This window comes from Eleginops maclovinus, chromosome 20, assembly GCF_036324505.1.
Source record: "Eleginops maclovinus isolate JMC-PN-2008 ecotype Puerto Natales chromosome 20, JC_Emac_rtc_rv5, whole genome shotgun sequence".
Taxonomy (NCBI): Eukaryota; Metazoa; Chordata; class Actinopteri; order Perciformes; family Eleginopidae; genus Eleginops; species Eleginops maclovinus.
Window position 1 is genome coordinate 18,518,217 of NC_086368.1, and position 17,186 is coordinate 18,535,402.

General features: G+C 42.2%; 1 protein-coding gene across 1 annotated transcript in view; it reads right to left on the reverse strand.

The window, feature by feature from the left end:
• Positions 1-17,186, reverse strand: part of foxj3 (forkhead box J3) — a 70,319-nt gene that overhangs the window by 37,754 nt on the left and 15,379 nt on the right. The window contains exon 2 of the mRNA XM_063911359.1: positions 5,507-5,999. Coding sequence (XP_063767429.1) covers positions 5,507-5,827 — 321 coding nt within the window. The 5' untranslated portion in view covers positions 5,828-5,999. The remainder of the gene's footprint in view (positions 1-5,506; positions 6,000-17,186) is intronic.

The following is a 17,186-nucleotide window of genomic DNA, read 5'->3' on the forward strand; positions in this document are numbered from 1 at the left end:
GCTGTGGCTAGTCACCAGTAAGAAGCAGGAACATTATCTCCAGAGTAAATAATGTCCTGGAGGACCAGCAGCTACCCAAATCGCTTCTTAAAAACAGGAAACTGCTCCAGGCTGCTATTATTAAGCCTCAGATCCAATGGGAAGTTGAACCTTTGATCTGTTTAGGGTACTGTGTATTTGCATTTTATAATGAGATCAAAGCAAGGTCCAGGGCCCCTGCAGAAGGCAGCTCTGCACACTGGACGCTTTACAGACCAAAGCTATATTTCCCTGTTAACAAGATCATGCAAGAGCTGTGGGCCTCAGTGAAGAGCAGTGGGAGAGCCGGTGTTTGTGAGGCAATCAACAGTAGCCCACATTCTCCTCTGGTTAATTTTCATTCCTGTACACAGGTGTTGAAATGAAGGAAAAAAATCTAAAATGTGCCAGTAGCAACAATCTCCTCAACAGTTAAAGTTCAAGAGCAAACATTTCAAGCATTTCTAAACTGGTTGAGAATTGCTCCAGATTTTCTTTGGCATTCTTCACCTCGAAGAAATGCAGAGGGGAATTTACACACTTTGCCTGAAGAGAGCCCACAAGGCGCCGCGAGAAGGTTTGAGATGAGTATGAGGGTCAACGTTTGAGAGCGGATGTGGAGGCTCTACTCAATACTGTTCCCGAGCAGAAACAGAAAATCTCCCTGAGAAAAGAAACTGCGCAGTCGCTGCTTCTGCGGCTGAGGGGAGTAGAGGCTCATACTTTCTGACGGCTGATTGGAGGTGGAACGCGCGGGGGGGGGGGGTGACTTCGTACTGTCAGGTCATCTGTGTGCTTTAATTACCCCTCCAGTATCAAAGTATTTCTGGAGCAAATCAGGAGCTTAAATGTTGTTAAAAATTAAACTGTGCATTTTATTGCAGTTACAAATAAAGGCAATATTTAAATGTATGAAAAGTTTAACTTTATAATGTATTTCTTGTAGTATTGACCATTAGTAAACAAATATTACTACGGTTAACAGTTGTTTTAGGACTCTAAATTAACAATTCACTACATTACTTTTAGATATAGTTAAAATACCATTTTGAATATTATTGAATACTTCACACATCTTCGGGTTATTTAAATCCGAGTTCCACAGCAAATCAGCATCCCAGAATAATCATTTGATGTGTAAAATGTTTAGTATGCTACTGATGAGAAGAAATACTTTTTAATAAGTGATCTTTAGACTGCATAAGAGGATTCTGCCAAATGTTAACTGAGTAATTTCCACCAATGATCCGATGCTTTTACTTGACACTGGGTCCCATCATGTGAGGATCCACCAGAGACACGAGCGTCTGTACTTACTTTAATTCAATCTTTACCCCTGGATGTATAGTGCAGCTAGTCATTATACTGCTAATCACCATGCATACATGCGAAGACTGACAAGGGGAATACCCACTCCCTCGTCTTTCTGCAGCTTCTTGAAGCCACGCGTGTGCAAATGACTTATGAAGCAATTGCCCCACAAACAGTCGTAGCGGAAGTAAGAGACCGCTGATTCTCCTGTAATGACACGCACTACAGTATCCGAAGACAAGAGTTGAGAAAATGTGACAGACTGGAAGAAAAAAACTCAGTTCTTCTAGTCCATTCATTTGATTACGAATTGTAATTGATTCAAAGGTTTAGTACTACATTCCTACCTGAATACTCTTTTGGATTCAAAGTTAAAAGACTGGTCCCACTTTACAATAAGACTACCCTTAAATAATTCATAAAGGGTTTATAATTAGGTTGTAAACACTATTAATCATTAAGAACCATTTATAAACCAGTTCTAACATAGTTTTCATACATCAACACAGGCTCACCATTTGGCAAGATGACTAAGCCTTATATGATACCTAGCTTACTTGGTCTTCTTCATCAGCCAGCATCCTTGGTATCTGCTCACCGAGCTGATTTCCCCCCGATCCATCCATCTTGATGTTTCTCTTAAGCTAGGTAGCCAATATAAGGCTTAGCAGTACAGACAAATGTGGGCTCACTATTTGGCAAGCAACCGGTCAGAGTTGCCCTGTTTATCTCTTGTCTTAAAAAAGCTTATTAATGATTTATAAAGTGTTCACAACCTAATTAATAAATGAATTACAAACTATTCGTAAACCCTTTATAAGGGTAGTCTTATTGTAAAGTGGTAACAAAAGTCTTTAAAAAGGATAACATTCTTCTGACCTTGACTGAGGGGCTTTGAGATGGAAGGGACTGAGCGATAGATGTGAATAATAATCATCGACATACAGAAGAAGCACTCTGGAATATACTGTGGACAGCAGCAAGCAGAACCCTATACTCTTCTAGGAAATATGCGTTCAGGAATCCTAGTATATAAAATATCCTTCAGGAATTTGGCAGATATTCAATGAGCCACGCTTGCCATTCCGGCTACAGTATACAAGCTGAAACACAAAAGACAGCTTGGACTGACCTGCAAAATATGAATCAAGAGTACCTCAGAGAGCTGGAGAGGGTGTTAAGAAAATCACCGCCTAATTGCTTGCTCATAGATGCCGAGCACATATCCTGCACTCTCGAAGGCAGCGTTCACATTTTTTGACCTTGATGAATGATCTGTTTTTATTGACAGCACTTATTGATATTTCTTAAAAGCGCAGGCTAATGGAGTTCTATTGAGATTATTAAATGAGCTGCTGGTACTCGGATTAGCCCGGGTTCATCTCTCCTGCATTATCATACGGGACAGACGCATGCGTGCGTGGAGTCCCAAATTCCAGCGACTGACGTCTCCAGGGACCAGAGGAGCGATGACTACATCCGACCTACATTCACCCCACCCAGGCATGCTCGCCTCCAACTCATTATAAGCCTGCGTACTCAGTCCCACTATAGGTGGAATCACAGCGTAGTGAAGTCACGTTGCAGGGAGACGTTACTCCTGTACGCATGCTGCAAGATTATACAGTTTACATGATGAGACGCATCTCTGAGGGATTTACAGTCAACTGCACGTGCTCACAGTGACTTCCTGGTTTTGGGGAGGGAAATTTTTCTCATGCTTTTGCACAGGCTTGGATGAAAATATAATTTGTGTAATGGGGTTGTGAAAATTCTCCAAGCGCAAAAACATTAGGAAGTAACCTAAGGCTACTGGAGCTCGCTCAAACGCCCCAGGCATGGAAACAGCACTATTGGATTTCATTCAAATGTCTTATGCAATACAACCATTTAATAAATACTCCATACACATTGTTTCAGTGGTTAAGATACTCAGTAAAAAGAAACAATGACATGGAAAACACCCCGTTAACAAGAACCGAGAGAAATGTGACGCAGGCTGCAGCCTTTGAGCTCATCTTCAAACCGCACTTTCAGAGTTTCCTGTGCTCAGCATCCTGGTTAAAGTGATGTGGTTTTTTACACTTTTGAAAATGAGAGGTATTTCTACAGTTGCAGCCCACAATAAGGCCAAAATGTGTAGATCTCTGCAAACTTTTACTGAACTAGAAAGTACTTGAAGGGCGTAATCTTTACCAACGCTGACTAAATCCATAACTCGCTCTTAAACCCCGTGGCATTACTCCAGTCATGTCCAATCTACATTACACCCTACACTTAACGGAAAACACTTTCCATTTCCACATTTTATAATTCTGTAAGTGTTACCAAAACAAATACAAACATTTAATTGTAAACATCCTAAAAAAAGATCTCAGTCTTCCACGATCCACACTGCTTGAAACTACATGCTTGCTTCCTATATAAAATCAGACACTTACACCCCGAAAAATCCAGAAAGTAAATAAAGTAAAATGTCAAATTTACAAAACAGCTCCTGTGATATTTTAACAACCTGTTATAAATTCGTATTTTGTGACATTTCCAATTCTTGAGTGCCATTTGTTAAATATTTGTAGGCATTTAAGACAAGGTTTTAATGAAATAGTCATTTCTTAAGTGTCTCCTGAACATAGCAATACTGAAACCAGCACCTGATTTCATGTCAAACCACACCACACGCCAAAGGAAACAAAGTCACGCGAATGGCCACAGTCGTTAGCAAAGTTGAGATTAATTAATATCACATGTCACCTTTCTGCTCCATCAACACAATTTGGATAGAACAAAGGTGTCAGCAGTACCGGTCTGTTTTGCACCGAGGACACCCACGCTAACGTGTATAAGAAGCGAACAGTATGCATTCAAGTGTCAAATAAATGTGGCGGCTCACCTACAGTTATTTTCGCTGTGCTAGCCAGCCACACTCTTATATTTACAAGCAATAACATCCGCTTCAAGCCACATCAATGATCATTAACTCAAACTCAGTACGAAGAAACATTAACAATTTAAAGAATCATAAATTATACCGATTGACCAACGAGTGCGACTCATCTGTAACCAGGCTTAAGAAGAGCCAAAGACACCGCTGGAAACGTGTGCCAATATCTGTAGGGAAAAAGTGTGTAATAATTAGATCAATTGGAGGCTTAAGAAGGTGTGTGGTATAGAAAATAAAGATGGTGCCTGTAAGTCAACGCAGAGTGACATCACAGAAACGACTTCATAGGGGCTGATAACAAAAAGAGGAAACAGAGGTTGAATAGTGAAACAATTCATTTCCTTACAAAAGGCATCGGCACAAAAACTAAAATCAATCCATTTATAACAACACATGCTTTCTCTACAGACACACAGACAGACAGACAGACAGACAGACACAGACACACACACACTTCCGTGCAGCCTGTACACACGCCAGATCTTGTCGCCCCAGGAAATGGGATTCATACATCTTGTCTGACTGCAATAAAGCAGTGCCTAAGATTCTATTTCCAATAAACGTCGACTGATTGGAAAACTCATTCTAATATCAATTTCCATCTGGGCCCTTTAAAAAGGCAATCAGCATAGCTTCATCTCAGTATATCATGGGCTCCTTGAGATGATGACACAGCACTGGCTCTCTCTTCTGCATAATGGCCGTCTCCTATCGAGGCATCTGCAATGAATAATACCACCCATGAATGGGCTATTTAGTCTGTGTTCGCACAGATAGGGGCCACTTCTCTGAATATTAATCCAGGGTATTACACTTCTGTGCTTCTCTCAGCGCTGCACCATTTTTCATTCGGAGAAGTAAGGCACTTAGTGTGATTTGGCGCACTCATAGTTCCTCTTTAAGCGCTCGGGGAAGTGACAATGGTGATTACCGACGGCATCTAACTTTGTTTAAAACGCCCCGGGACCGCAAAACAGTGGTTCAAGTCAAGGAAAATCAATCTCCTTTCACAAAGGCTGTCCACGACTTACTACAGGAGGTGAGGTCATAGGAGAATGTTCACCAGTGATTCAGGTACTCCGAGTGACTGGATACCATAAGGATATCCGGTATTGGTCTTTGGTTTGAGAAGACATCAGGAAGTCTGTTAAAGGCTGACGCCCCTCTTTAATGCAACCCAATTATCCTTTTCACACACCTACATCAGCTAAAAAGAACGGCTGTTTCCCTTACCTTCCAGCCGCTACCCGCCTCCCTGTAGTAGGGGAAGTTATCACAGATCCACTGGTAGATCTCGCTCAGTGTCATCTTCTTCTTTGGCGAGCTGTTGATGGCGAACGTGATGAGGCTGGCGTAGCTGTAGGGCGGCTTGCCGTCCTTGTGTTGCTGCACCTCCTCCTGGTCCAACGTGGTGTTAGGATCCAGCAGGGCGCTCTTTTTGCCCATGCCTGGCCCGTGGGCATTCTGGGCGTCCGCTTTGCGGATTGCCGCCTGCATGGTCAGCTGAGGAAGCCAATCCATGGAGGTCAAGCTGCTCTCCAGCTCCGACGTCATGGTGACGGCAGGCTGGGCCGGAGGGGGCCGGGGAAAAGGTGGAGGTGGTTGCTGTCGGCGCTCGGTGACTGATGGAGAGTGGACCAGGTCTGGATAACAAACAGAGGCGAGTGACAGGTGGAGGATGACGTCTCCCTCAGCTCATCAGCATGAGGTCCTCCGTAGGTCAGCTCTGGAGAAACAAGAAGCAGAGGAGCCTTTATTAGTCAGCAATACAGCAGAAAATCAAAACAAATGCAAGCTAGGAAGCATCTCGGAACAATTGGCCAACATCAAAAACCAAGTGTCTCTGTAAAGTATGCTTATATTCGCTGTGCAGCAGATCACAAGCCCCCCCACTTTCCCCACCACTTGCTGCTCTCAGAGCTGACTCATAGGGACTCCATCTGCACGGAGAGAGAGAGTAAATGCCAGGCAATTGTTTTCACAACTGCCAGCCAAATGGGGGAATGGCTCAGGAGGAATTCCGACTCTCTTGAGGGTAGTAAACCCCCTCTCTTTTCTTCCCTGTCTGCCAGCTTGCCTGCCTCCTCCCCTTCCTCCCCCAAACGGAGCCTCTGCCGTAAACAAGCCAGCCAGTGTCGTCTTGCAAAGCCATCACCGACCCTGTGCGTGTCGGCCGCGCTGCGCAGGCCACAACAGCCTGTCCGCCCGGCCCTCTCGGCACACTGCCCTGCCTGGCTTAAAATAGAGGGGCAGAGTAGAAAGGTCTAGAGTTACAATCGTAGGTGAACACGGGGATCTGTGGTAGAAAGCAGGATGACACTGCAATCTGTGTGAAGGAGAGAAAAAAGAGAACAGGCGGGAGAACGAGAAATCCTCAACAAGTTGGGGGATTTTTCTCTTGATTAAGCATGCTCGCACAAGTGTGTGTGTGTGTGTGCGTGTGTGTGTGTGTGAGCGTGCGTGTCAGAGTGTGCGATTTAGTGTGCACTCTGGCTCTCACACTGGGAATAAATAGTCCTGACTGTACTCAATAGGTCAAATACCGTGTCTTTCAAAAATAGTATAAGGAATCCCAATTATTACTTTTCAACCACATTTTTTTCAAACTTTGACCTGAATCTCAAACATAATAAAGAGATTAGCTTTAAATGTGTGGCTCTTTTCACAAGCATGTATTGTATTTTGACATCAACAATAAAAAAAGCTATGTATGTTACTTCATTAGCGAGCCAAAAAGTTGGTATGGAATAAGAAAAACATACATTTTATGGGCATCTGCTGTCAATATGAAATGGAGCAGGAATACGAAGAAATGTCTAAATTGGGCAAAATGTTTTGGCAGTAGTTTGGTCACAAGCAGTTTGTGGTTGTTCCTTCAATTGATCTCTCGCAGCAGGGGGGGGAGCTGGTGCTCAGCAGCCAATTCAGTATCCGCCATCAGTGTGCACAGCCAGAGCCAGATGAGCGAGGCGTTTGTTTTGTTTTTTTAAAACCCAACAGAATTTAAAGAAGCAAAAAGCCAAACGTAGTTAGTGGAGATCATTAATGGAGTCAAGCTTTGATAATAAATACAACCTTATAATCAGTGCTGGGTTTCATCCAGAACTTGAAAGTTTCTATCCAATGTTTTCCTGTGTTAATTGCATGTACCTTTTACTTAATTGCATATCCTGCCTGTATTCCGCCTAAAGTGTACCCTTTGTTAAGTGAAGTTCAAAGGTGGCTCTACTTACAACAGTAGTTACCTTATATCATTATTATGGATTAACGTATTAGTTTCATTAACCCTGCAATGTCATCCAAATAAACATGCTAAAATATTTTCACCAAATTATCGCCCGACTTTCAACTTCTGGCTCAGATCAAAAGCTTTGAGGAGAGAAGCATGACTTGAAATAGGCGTGTTTTGCCATAGTTCGGCCAAATAGTGAATGTTTGGAACTCACTGAGCATGAAGGTTTAAAACAAAGAAGGGATTTCGCTGCAGGAGTGCTTTGAGAAGGTTTTCTAGATGTTTTTAATTCTTTATTGAATATTTGTGGCCTTTAAGATCTTCTGCAACTGACTGAAATCAAGTTGTCCCCGACTGTTCTAATTTAACGAGAACAGCACAACAAATATTCTATGGCCAAACCTTTTGATAAGCAAAGATAAATGAGTTTCACTTTAAGCGATTCACATGAAAAAAAACTGCTTATTTTCTATTCCTCCTTCATTTACATTTGCAGTTTGTCCACAGGTTGGAGGCCTGGATGAAAACAGCAAGGACTTTGAAGTAACCCCCCCCTGAAGCCATGAGCAGACTGATAGATGAGCGGGCCCGCTGACTGACTACTAGCAGGTGAGTCAGCCTAATGGAGGAGAAGAGTTCCTCATCAACGAAAAGACAAACAAATGGTACACAAAATTTCCCCACCCTGTAACTGCAGCACAGGTGACTCACCAGCTGCTAATGACGGTACTTTTCCCTTTGAACGGCTGCCCATTAAAACAGAAAGCTCTTTTTATTAGCGTTCTGAATATCTGTAGCAACTTTCAAAGAGCTACCATACGTTACTAGTTTTCATTGTCCACTAACTAACCGTTTTACATTTGACGATAAACAATAGAGCTGAAACACCGTATTGATCGAGACAAACGTCTGTGATAACCGCTTTAATATTTGATAAACCCTTTCAATCATTTTTAAAGAACAAATAACACAAATACCTTCTTCCAGCTATTCGCAAGTGAGGATTCTTCAGCGTTGATCTGTTTTGTGTTGTTGCAAATTGAAAATCTTTGGACAGAACGCTGGTTTTAAGAACATTACAACAACTGTGGACACACAAACACACATCCGCCCTCAAAGACTGCAACCACTACTCTTCATAAATAGTTATGGGTGTTTTTGCTTGCATCTTTCGGTTACTGTAACCATTTATGAACACACGGTTGGACGCACACTACATTTATGCAGTTTTGCATTTCAAGTTTTTTGTGTAAATATGCACATTGACATTGTCTTTCTACTACCTCTGCTTTTACCACTTTTACATATTTGTTTATTTGTCTTTGTAAAATGACAATAAAGGGTACCACTTTACAATAAGACTACCCTCATAAAGGGTTTACAAATAGTTTGTAATTTATTTATTAAATAGGTTGTGAACACTTTATAAATCCTTATAAGCTTTTATAAGACAAGAGATAAACAAAACATCAAGATGGATGGGGGGAGAATCAACGTCAGACACCGAGGATGCTGGCTGATGAAGAAGACGAAGTAAGCTAGGTATCCAATATAAGGCTTAGTCATCTTGCCAAAGTGAGCCTGTGTTGATATATATGAAAACTATATTAGAACCCGTTTATAAATGGTTCTTAATGATAAATAAAGTGTTTACAACCTTTATTGTAAAGTGGTACCCAATCAAATAGATATTCTTCTTAAAACAGAACAAGGCATTACCTAGAAGAAGCTCTAACGGTTGTTTATCTGATTTTTCTTACCATTTATCAACTAGTTCAAAAAAATTGCAGATTAATCATTGGGGCAAATCGTAATAACTTGTAGCTATTTCATACATATGATTTGCTAAGATGTGAATGGGTGCACCGGATGGACCGGCAGCTCAGTGTAAGGATGGTTATAGAGTAAAGCTGGGTGATCTGTCTACAGACACTCAGTGCTCAGTGTGAATAAGGCTATCGAAGAAGCAGGCAGAGCCTTGTGGCGACCACCAGAGGTGAGCTGACGGAGAGGGAGGGGGGGATGAAACGCACTCCGCACGCTACACAGAGACGCATGCCATTTGACCCTGTACGCTAATGATCCAGCTGCTACATAATCTGCAGGGCCAAGCCGGTGTCTTAATTAGACAAACCTCGGGCTGAGGCAGGAATGATGAAGCGCATCACAGGCAGGCAGTGAGGCGGCCCCCCCGCTGCCTTCATTACGCTGCCAGGCAGTGGGACAGTCAGAGCAGGGACAAGCACCGACCTGTGGCCGCGTCACAGATGACTGTCGGAGTGTGTTCACTAACTGGGTCTGGGGGCGAGCCGAGGAGTAGTGAGGAGGCGGGAAAAGATTAGAAGAAAAGCCAGGGGAGATGAAGCAGCGAGGGGGGGGTGCAGGGCTTAGCAGTACTGGCATCAGGCCTGACAGAGAGCAGCAACAGTCTGCATGGAGGAGGTCTGAGTTCAGGCGCTGTTATTACGAGCCCACGGGAACAGACTTGGGATCCCCAACACATCGAGCCACTTTGATCCGGCTCTAGGAAAATGGGGTTCCATCACCGCCAAATAAAGGAGAGGGAAATTTTCTTACTCAACTTTAATTTGTTTTTAGAACGGATGGAGCACGAAGAGTATTTGAGGGCTGAGAGAGAGAAAAAGATGGTCAAATGTATTCTCTATTCAACACTCAAAGTTTCTTTGTCCTCAGGGGATTAAAGGCAGATTTAGCTCTGAATGGGAAATGAAAGCGTTTCTGAAACATCTTCATTTACCAAGTTCTTGACAGGATTTATCAACGTTGCCGCTGCCAACAGAGCACTGACAGCAAATCAGTGATTGTGTTCTGTGTCTCCTCCGTCTGAAGTGGCTCAATCAAACTGACAGAATGGTTATTAAACATGTGGCAGGCCCCGCTTTTATTCAAGAATCTCCACTGAGGTAATGAGCTGAGTAACAAGCAGGGATTACTCAACTCAACACGGCAGATTACGTCAACTTCATCGTGTTAGGCAAGAATGTACTCCGATGACAAGAACGCGACTGCGTCATAAAAACACTTCTGCTCCCCGTCTCCACTATTGCAAAATTGATGTCTGTACTTAAGCTACTACTTAAATGTTTCAGTCCCCTAAACATGCTGTGGATACTTCTACAATGACTGTCCTTAATCTACAATTCATATAATGACAATAAGCAGCTACTTTATTTAAATTCTAATGCAGAACGGATTGGTGTTGAATGACTGCGGGTACTTTTCCTGACATAATCACAACACCCCTGAATGTAAATCTTTACTAACTTTTACCTAAAATATTGAATTAATCCAACAAATTCAACTTCCTTCCGTTGTATATTGAGTACTGGAAAAATACACCACATTGAAGCATCCACAGAGGATGATGTGCTTTGTTATTTATGGGTTGAGTCACTCTTTTCTTAGCAATTACAGTAACACTAGAGGATGTTGTAGATTTAAATTCTAAAGCTCCTTTAAAAGATGGCATATTATTGTATATCCTGTACAGTTACTTTAGCTCAACAGTACAACCAAGACCTGGCTGATGCTAGTAAAAATGTTCCACATTTTAATACTCATTTAATCTATTCTTTCACTGTGTATCTTTTATTGTTCAGCTGTGACTAAACATAGTCAGCAGTCCTGCTTAAGATCCAGTAGTGTGCAGGTGTGGCATGCAAATTGAAATGCTTCAATCTCACTATGAGAGGAAGCATGGGGCTCTGTTCACCTTTCTAGGGGCAGTCTGAAGTATCTGGATTAACGACCCTGGCCCCTAACGTGTCAGCTTTACAGTGTGATGCTTTATAGAGCGAACATGGTTCATTTTCATCCAGACATGTATTGTTTTCAATTGTTTTACTGACTTCCACCAATTAATGTTTGAATGGGTGTTTTGAATATTTCATTTCCTGTTGCGGTGTAGAGTGTGTTGCCGAGTGGACTCTGAATATGCTACCACAGGATTTATGACCCAAAACAGTTTTATAAGACTTGTCCTGACGATAATGTAGGCTTTATTATAGTGCTGAGCATCTTCTAAAAATACAGTGGGTTGGTTTAAATTGATGAGTAATATATTATTTCTATTGTAATGTACACGCCATGTCTTTATGTTGCTGCAACGCAAACATTTCCCAAATTGGGATCACTAAAGTAAATTCCATCTATCCATCTATGAACTGATTGAACCAACACCTGCCCAGGTAAGTCATCCACCTCAATTAAAAAAATGTTTATTTATATCAAACTATGATATTGTGCTAAGGGTTTATGTGATGTGTACCTATGAGATCCAAAAAATCAAAACTTCATATCTGAAAGAATAAAGTCTTAAGAAATATCAACACATAAGAAACGTTTGTAAACCACTTGTTTTAGAGCCACAAAATAAACTATAACAAAATCCCTGCACTGTTGTCACATGCTATCTTTATTTTAATGAATGAAACAAACGCCTCCTGTTTCATTCTGCAAAACCAGAGGGAACTGCTGACTGAAGCAGAAGTAGAAGAGGCACATTAAAGGGAAGTATGTAAAACTGAATAAGGTGAATACAACTGATTTTACTATTTAAATTTCAGTCCAAGTCTCAGTCAAGAGCAAAAAGCATTCCCAGTAGTGTGTGTTTAAAGACACAGCAACAAACACCACAGGAAATGTGAGTCAAGGATAAGAGGCACAGCGCTAACTGGAAGAGACAGGACGCACACTAACGTTTTCATCTGCCATTTCTGTTTAATAATGTTCGGTCAATAAACCTGACAAAATTAATTTGTGCTGCGTTTGACTAACCGAACACACATCAGTTTACCTGTGAGTGTGTGTTTACGGGGGGATGAAAGAAAGCAACTTCTAGAAAATAGGAAAAACTAAATCAGATGCGGTGCTTAATTTGCTCTGAAATCAAATAACTATTCATATCTTAAACTGCACTCTAACTTTTATTCTAGTCATTTATACCTTTCTTACTCTGCTTTAGCTTTTTTTTTATTTCTTTTTGTCTATTTTTGGCTTTTTAATGACTCTTTTGCAATGCAATGCAATTTTGTAATGTGTTTCTGTTGCAGTTTCTGCTTTTAACATTTTTTATATTCGTTAATCAGGTTGAATTCCCTTGCGTTGAAATGTGGTATTATAAACTTGCCTTGCCTTCCTTTCTCAGATTGAATAAGAAAATCGATACCTTCGTAACGCCTCTGTGTTAAATGAGAAGCTAGAATCAGGAGGTAAATTAGCGTAGCTTAGCATAAAGTCTATATGGAGGAAATCTGAAATCCTGGCTCTGGGCAAAAAGAACTACGACATATTTAAAAGCATTGGTATTTGTTATCCTTTGTGCTGTGAGTTTTTAGTTTGTCTTTTCATCTTAGGAATCTATTCAATTACTGAAAAAATGCTCATTCCTCAAATTCACCAAAAAAACAACACTCACCTAGCCTATTTCTTTCTCTACCTAGAATACGTAGACACTTTCTTAGAATATGTTGCCTTCAAATACCTGTGCATTACTGTCATAATTTCCTTTCTGAGAAAAGAGTAGGCTACTCCGCTCACATTCTCACTCCCACTTGCACACACACGACTGTTGAGAGGTACCAGACTCTCCTGCACTTATCTACAATTTCCGTGATTAATCCCCTTTACAGCAGACGTGCGTCCACCAGGGGTAACACTCCAGCAGCATGCGTCGGCTCGGCTACACACACACACGTCCATTAAGACGTGCAACTGCCATACAGGCTACCTCAGAACAGTAGCCGGGATGAATGCTGCATTGATAACAATGTCAGTTTGAAACAGAGCACAATAAACATTTACCCCACTGATTGTTAAACGCTGGCCAACCTTTGCTGTGTGTGTGTGGAGAGAGCGCTTATTATGACAAGAACCTTCCTGTAGTGTGATGGTAACTTGGCAAATGGGAGGAGGATCGTGAAGCGTGCTCCCTCTATTATGCCTGAAGATTTGGCACATGCACTCACAACAACAACAGTGATGTAACCTGGTAACAAGCCTTTGGCATCTTTACTCTCGACCGAAACCCGGGTCATACCTTCCATATCAACGGCTTTATATCCAGCGTGGGAGAAGCCCTTGTTTTCCTACCGATTGCAAGGGGGATAAACAGGGAGGGGTGGGAACTCTGCTCACCTGCCCTTCAGTCAAAGGCAGACTCCTCAATTGTTCCTGCCCTGGAGGCGAAGGACTTATAGGGTTATTTTTGAAATCTCTCAAACTAAAATAGCAGTCAGTATTGTGATTGCACATGAGCTCTGTGATTATGCAGCCGACCACACTAAGCCTTGTCTTCATTAAAAAACAAAAAGGTAGATAACAGCAAAACCAAGGCAACAGTGCTCAGTGTCATTCTTCCTTCTCAATTAAGGTCTTAATGCTTCAGCTCAAACCCCCCCCCGGAAAAAGGCATTAATAACCCAGTCCTTACTTGCATTTTTTAGGATGTGTCAATTATCGCTTCAGCGTTCACGCGACTGAGCACAGGGGCCTGATCGCTGCTGACATCACGTGCAGCAGCGTCCATGTTTTACAGTGCAGTCTGTGTGTCAGTGTTATTAGCAGGCTATGTTCTATTAAAGTTGGCTTTTAAGATGCAGACAAGCAGACCTCTCTGCTGCGCTCTCACAAAAGAATAATGGTATACATGCTCTTTCTGCTCCCCGACTCCCTCAATCCCACTTCGCCTGTGGTTGAACAAATCAAGTTCATAATTATTCTGCCAATCAATCGGGAGCGCAACTGTGGCTGTGGGGCAGTTAAACGCTGAGGAGAGAGAGTTGTCAACAAAGCAAAGCAGAACCTCGAGTTCGTTTAAACCCACTGAACTTTAAAAAGGCAAGAGAGACACCTTTGTCTTATTAGTCAGAGCAAAACAAACAGAGGTCTTCTAAACGCATACAGCTGCCTCAGATATACAGGAAGACGGCCGGGCAGAGGGACGGAGGATCAGAGATCTGGGAGTTGGCAGTGGATCAGCTGAGCCGCTTCAGGCTGTCTGGAGAGGACACAAGGCAAGCAACAGGGTTTGTAAACCTTGACTCCAGGCAGTCAATCCAAAGAAGTGTGAATAAATGCAGCAGATTCATATGATAGAGAGATGCTCTGAGCAGACACTTTCCATCTTAATGTGGTTTTGGTGGGCCAGATGTGAGATAAAAAGTTACAGAGGTGCAGGTCTTCAGCTCACTGTCCAATATGCAGGACATACATCAACATGCCAGTGATTGAATAAGCCTTCGTCAATCAGAGCAGCGATCAGGAGAGGTTGGTCTCTCCGTCCCTAACAGCTTGCCTGGGAGGTGGCCTTTGTTTTGGAGGTTCTAGGGGTGCCCTGACATCGACCATGCGAACCCAATTACCCCAGTCCCACGGCCTGGGGGCCCGCATTAACACACTCCCCATGGGAGGTTGACTCCACGCCAGCCTGGCAGCCAGCAAGGTCCTGCTGCTGAATCACAAATAGACCACCTAAAGCCCCGGCAGGCCGAGCCTTTTGGTCAGGGTTGATCTTCATCTGCACTCCCTAGATCTGTTCCAATGTTCAATGGTGAGCCAGTCTCTGAGCGGAGCAATGAGCGGAACAGTGAGCAGTGAGGGTCCGAGAAAAAAGCTACCAATTGTCAATTGAAGAATGTATTAATTGATGAGCAAGTATTTTAATGAATTCATTGAATGCTAGAAAAAGACAAACGCTGCTTTTCTTTCTGTCAGCGTAAACAAAATATATTTGGTTTTGGGGCTTCAGAACATTTCAACTGCCAGTTGTTAACACTATTCTCTGCCTTTATCAACAATAAATTGATTGAGAAAATAATTGTCAGATTGCTCGTGAATCGAAATGATCAGTGGTTGCGGGCAGACTTCGTCACATATTTCTAATTTAATGAGAACCTCACATTTAATTGTTTACATGAATACAGTATGATGTGACTCTTAAATATAAAAACAGTACACTTATGTTGTTTACTTTTAAACCAAGTTATCATGGTTAACCGTATCCATGTAATCGCTCTCAAAAACAACAGTGAGCCCCCATGCGAGAGAGACGCGTAACAAAAAGAAACCATGCTAGATTTGCCCAAGCGTGATTTGAAGGAATTACCTGGGTTGGCAATGCATGTTCTGAGTGGTACACAGAGCAGGAATCAGGTCATGAATTTCAGATTTAGACAGTGGATGAGCACTGGCAGCTATGGAGCTAAAGGAGCTGACACACTGGTTACTCCAAGACAGAGCACACTTGCTCTCAAACCCAAAAAGAACAAAGTCAAATCTAAATATAGCTTGAGGTTTGGTAGATTTGTTAGATGTTCTTCTCACGTAAAGCCTGAAATCGTCTTCATTTAAAATGGCACTGGAGCTGGAGTTATAATTAAAACCATTTGGCTTTTTAATCAATATTCAATCTCTCAGAAATAATTAACAGCATATTAAAGAGTTTACTGCCTGACGGAGCTGGATGCCTCTACATCATTAAGCTGTTGAAGCGCTGCTCTTTGACTCCGCATGTCCCATTTCCCTGGTTTACTGCGCCTCCGTACAGGCTCTTTAAAATGCTCCTGGAGTCATACTGTACCTGCAGATAATAACACAGCCCACTGACAACACGCAGCGCGTACACTCTCCCACTCTCACTGGCTTTTAACATGCTACATATAAACACTTGGAGCTACATGAGTGAACCTGTACGTGACAAATGGAAGGCTTAGATAAGTCTGCTGAATGCAAATGCTTCCCAGGAAGTAGCAGTCATTTATGATGGAGGTGTTTGATCCACGGCATATTGCTGAGGGGCGGCCACCTGCCATAAATCCATGCCCTTTCCCCCTGAGCGATCATGCAGCATACATTGGAAGTTACACAACAAACACGTGCTTTTGAATATGCGCTATATAACCAACTGATTCTGTGAAAAAGAGTTTTGCAAAGTGTTTTTAAAAGTTTGTTGTGTGGTCTATATGGTCACAGGTCAATAGTTTCAGATTTTCTTCTGTGTTACCACCTATAGGCAACCTGTCGTAGTGTGTCCCAGACTCAATCACTTCATCAAGCACATAATGCGCAGCTAGATAACATACACACAAGCATTGCCATACCAAAATGATCTACATAATAACTGGACAAGCTTTATGTGAGAACGAAAATGTCTTTTGGACTTCATATTAGACAGATTTTGCCCCGTCAGATATATAGTATTAGTCCACTTAATGTTTGATTGAGCGATGTACAGACAGAGGCGCTCACTGTTGAGGATTCACAGAGAGGATCCGGGCGTATGGATGACACATTTGAGGGTAAAGAAGAGGGGTCACCCTTACAAAAATAGACGCAAAAGTGTTGAACTGAGAGACAACTAGAGTCTGGAATTAATGTAGGTTATAGGAGAAATCACAAGACAAATTCAAGGTAGCGCAAGACATTTGGTTGTTGCTGACCAAATATTGACCCAGCTACACATGCATCACGTCTGGCCTGCTGAACGATGTACCCATGGACCACCCCAGTATTCCCTGTAGGTGAAAATGCTTCCGACAAAGACAATCTCCAGTTGTGTGCTACAAGTGGAAATGGAAACTCCGGACAATGTGCTGGCCTAAATCTTGGTAAATTGCATGAGAAAATGGCTAAATGTCACACTGTACAGCCCAGCTGATCAAT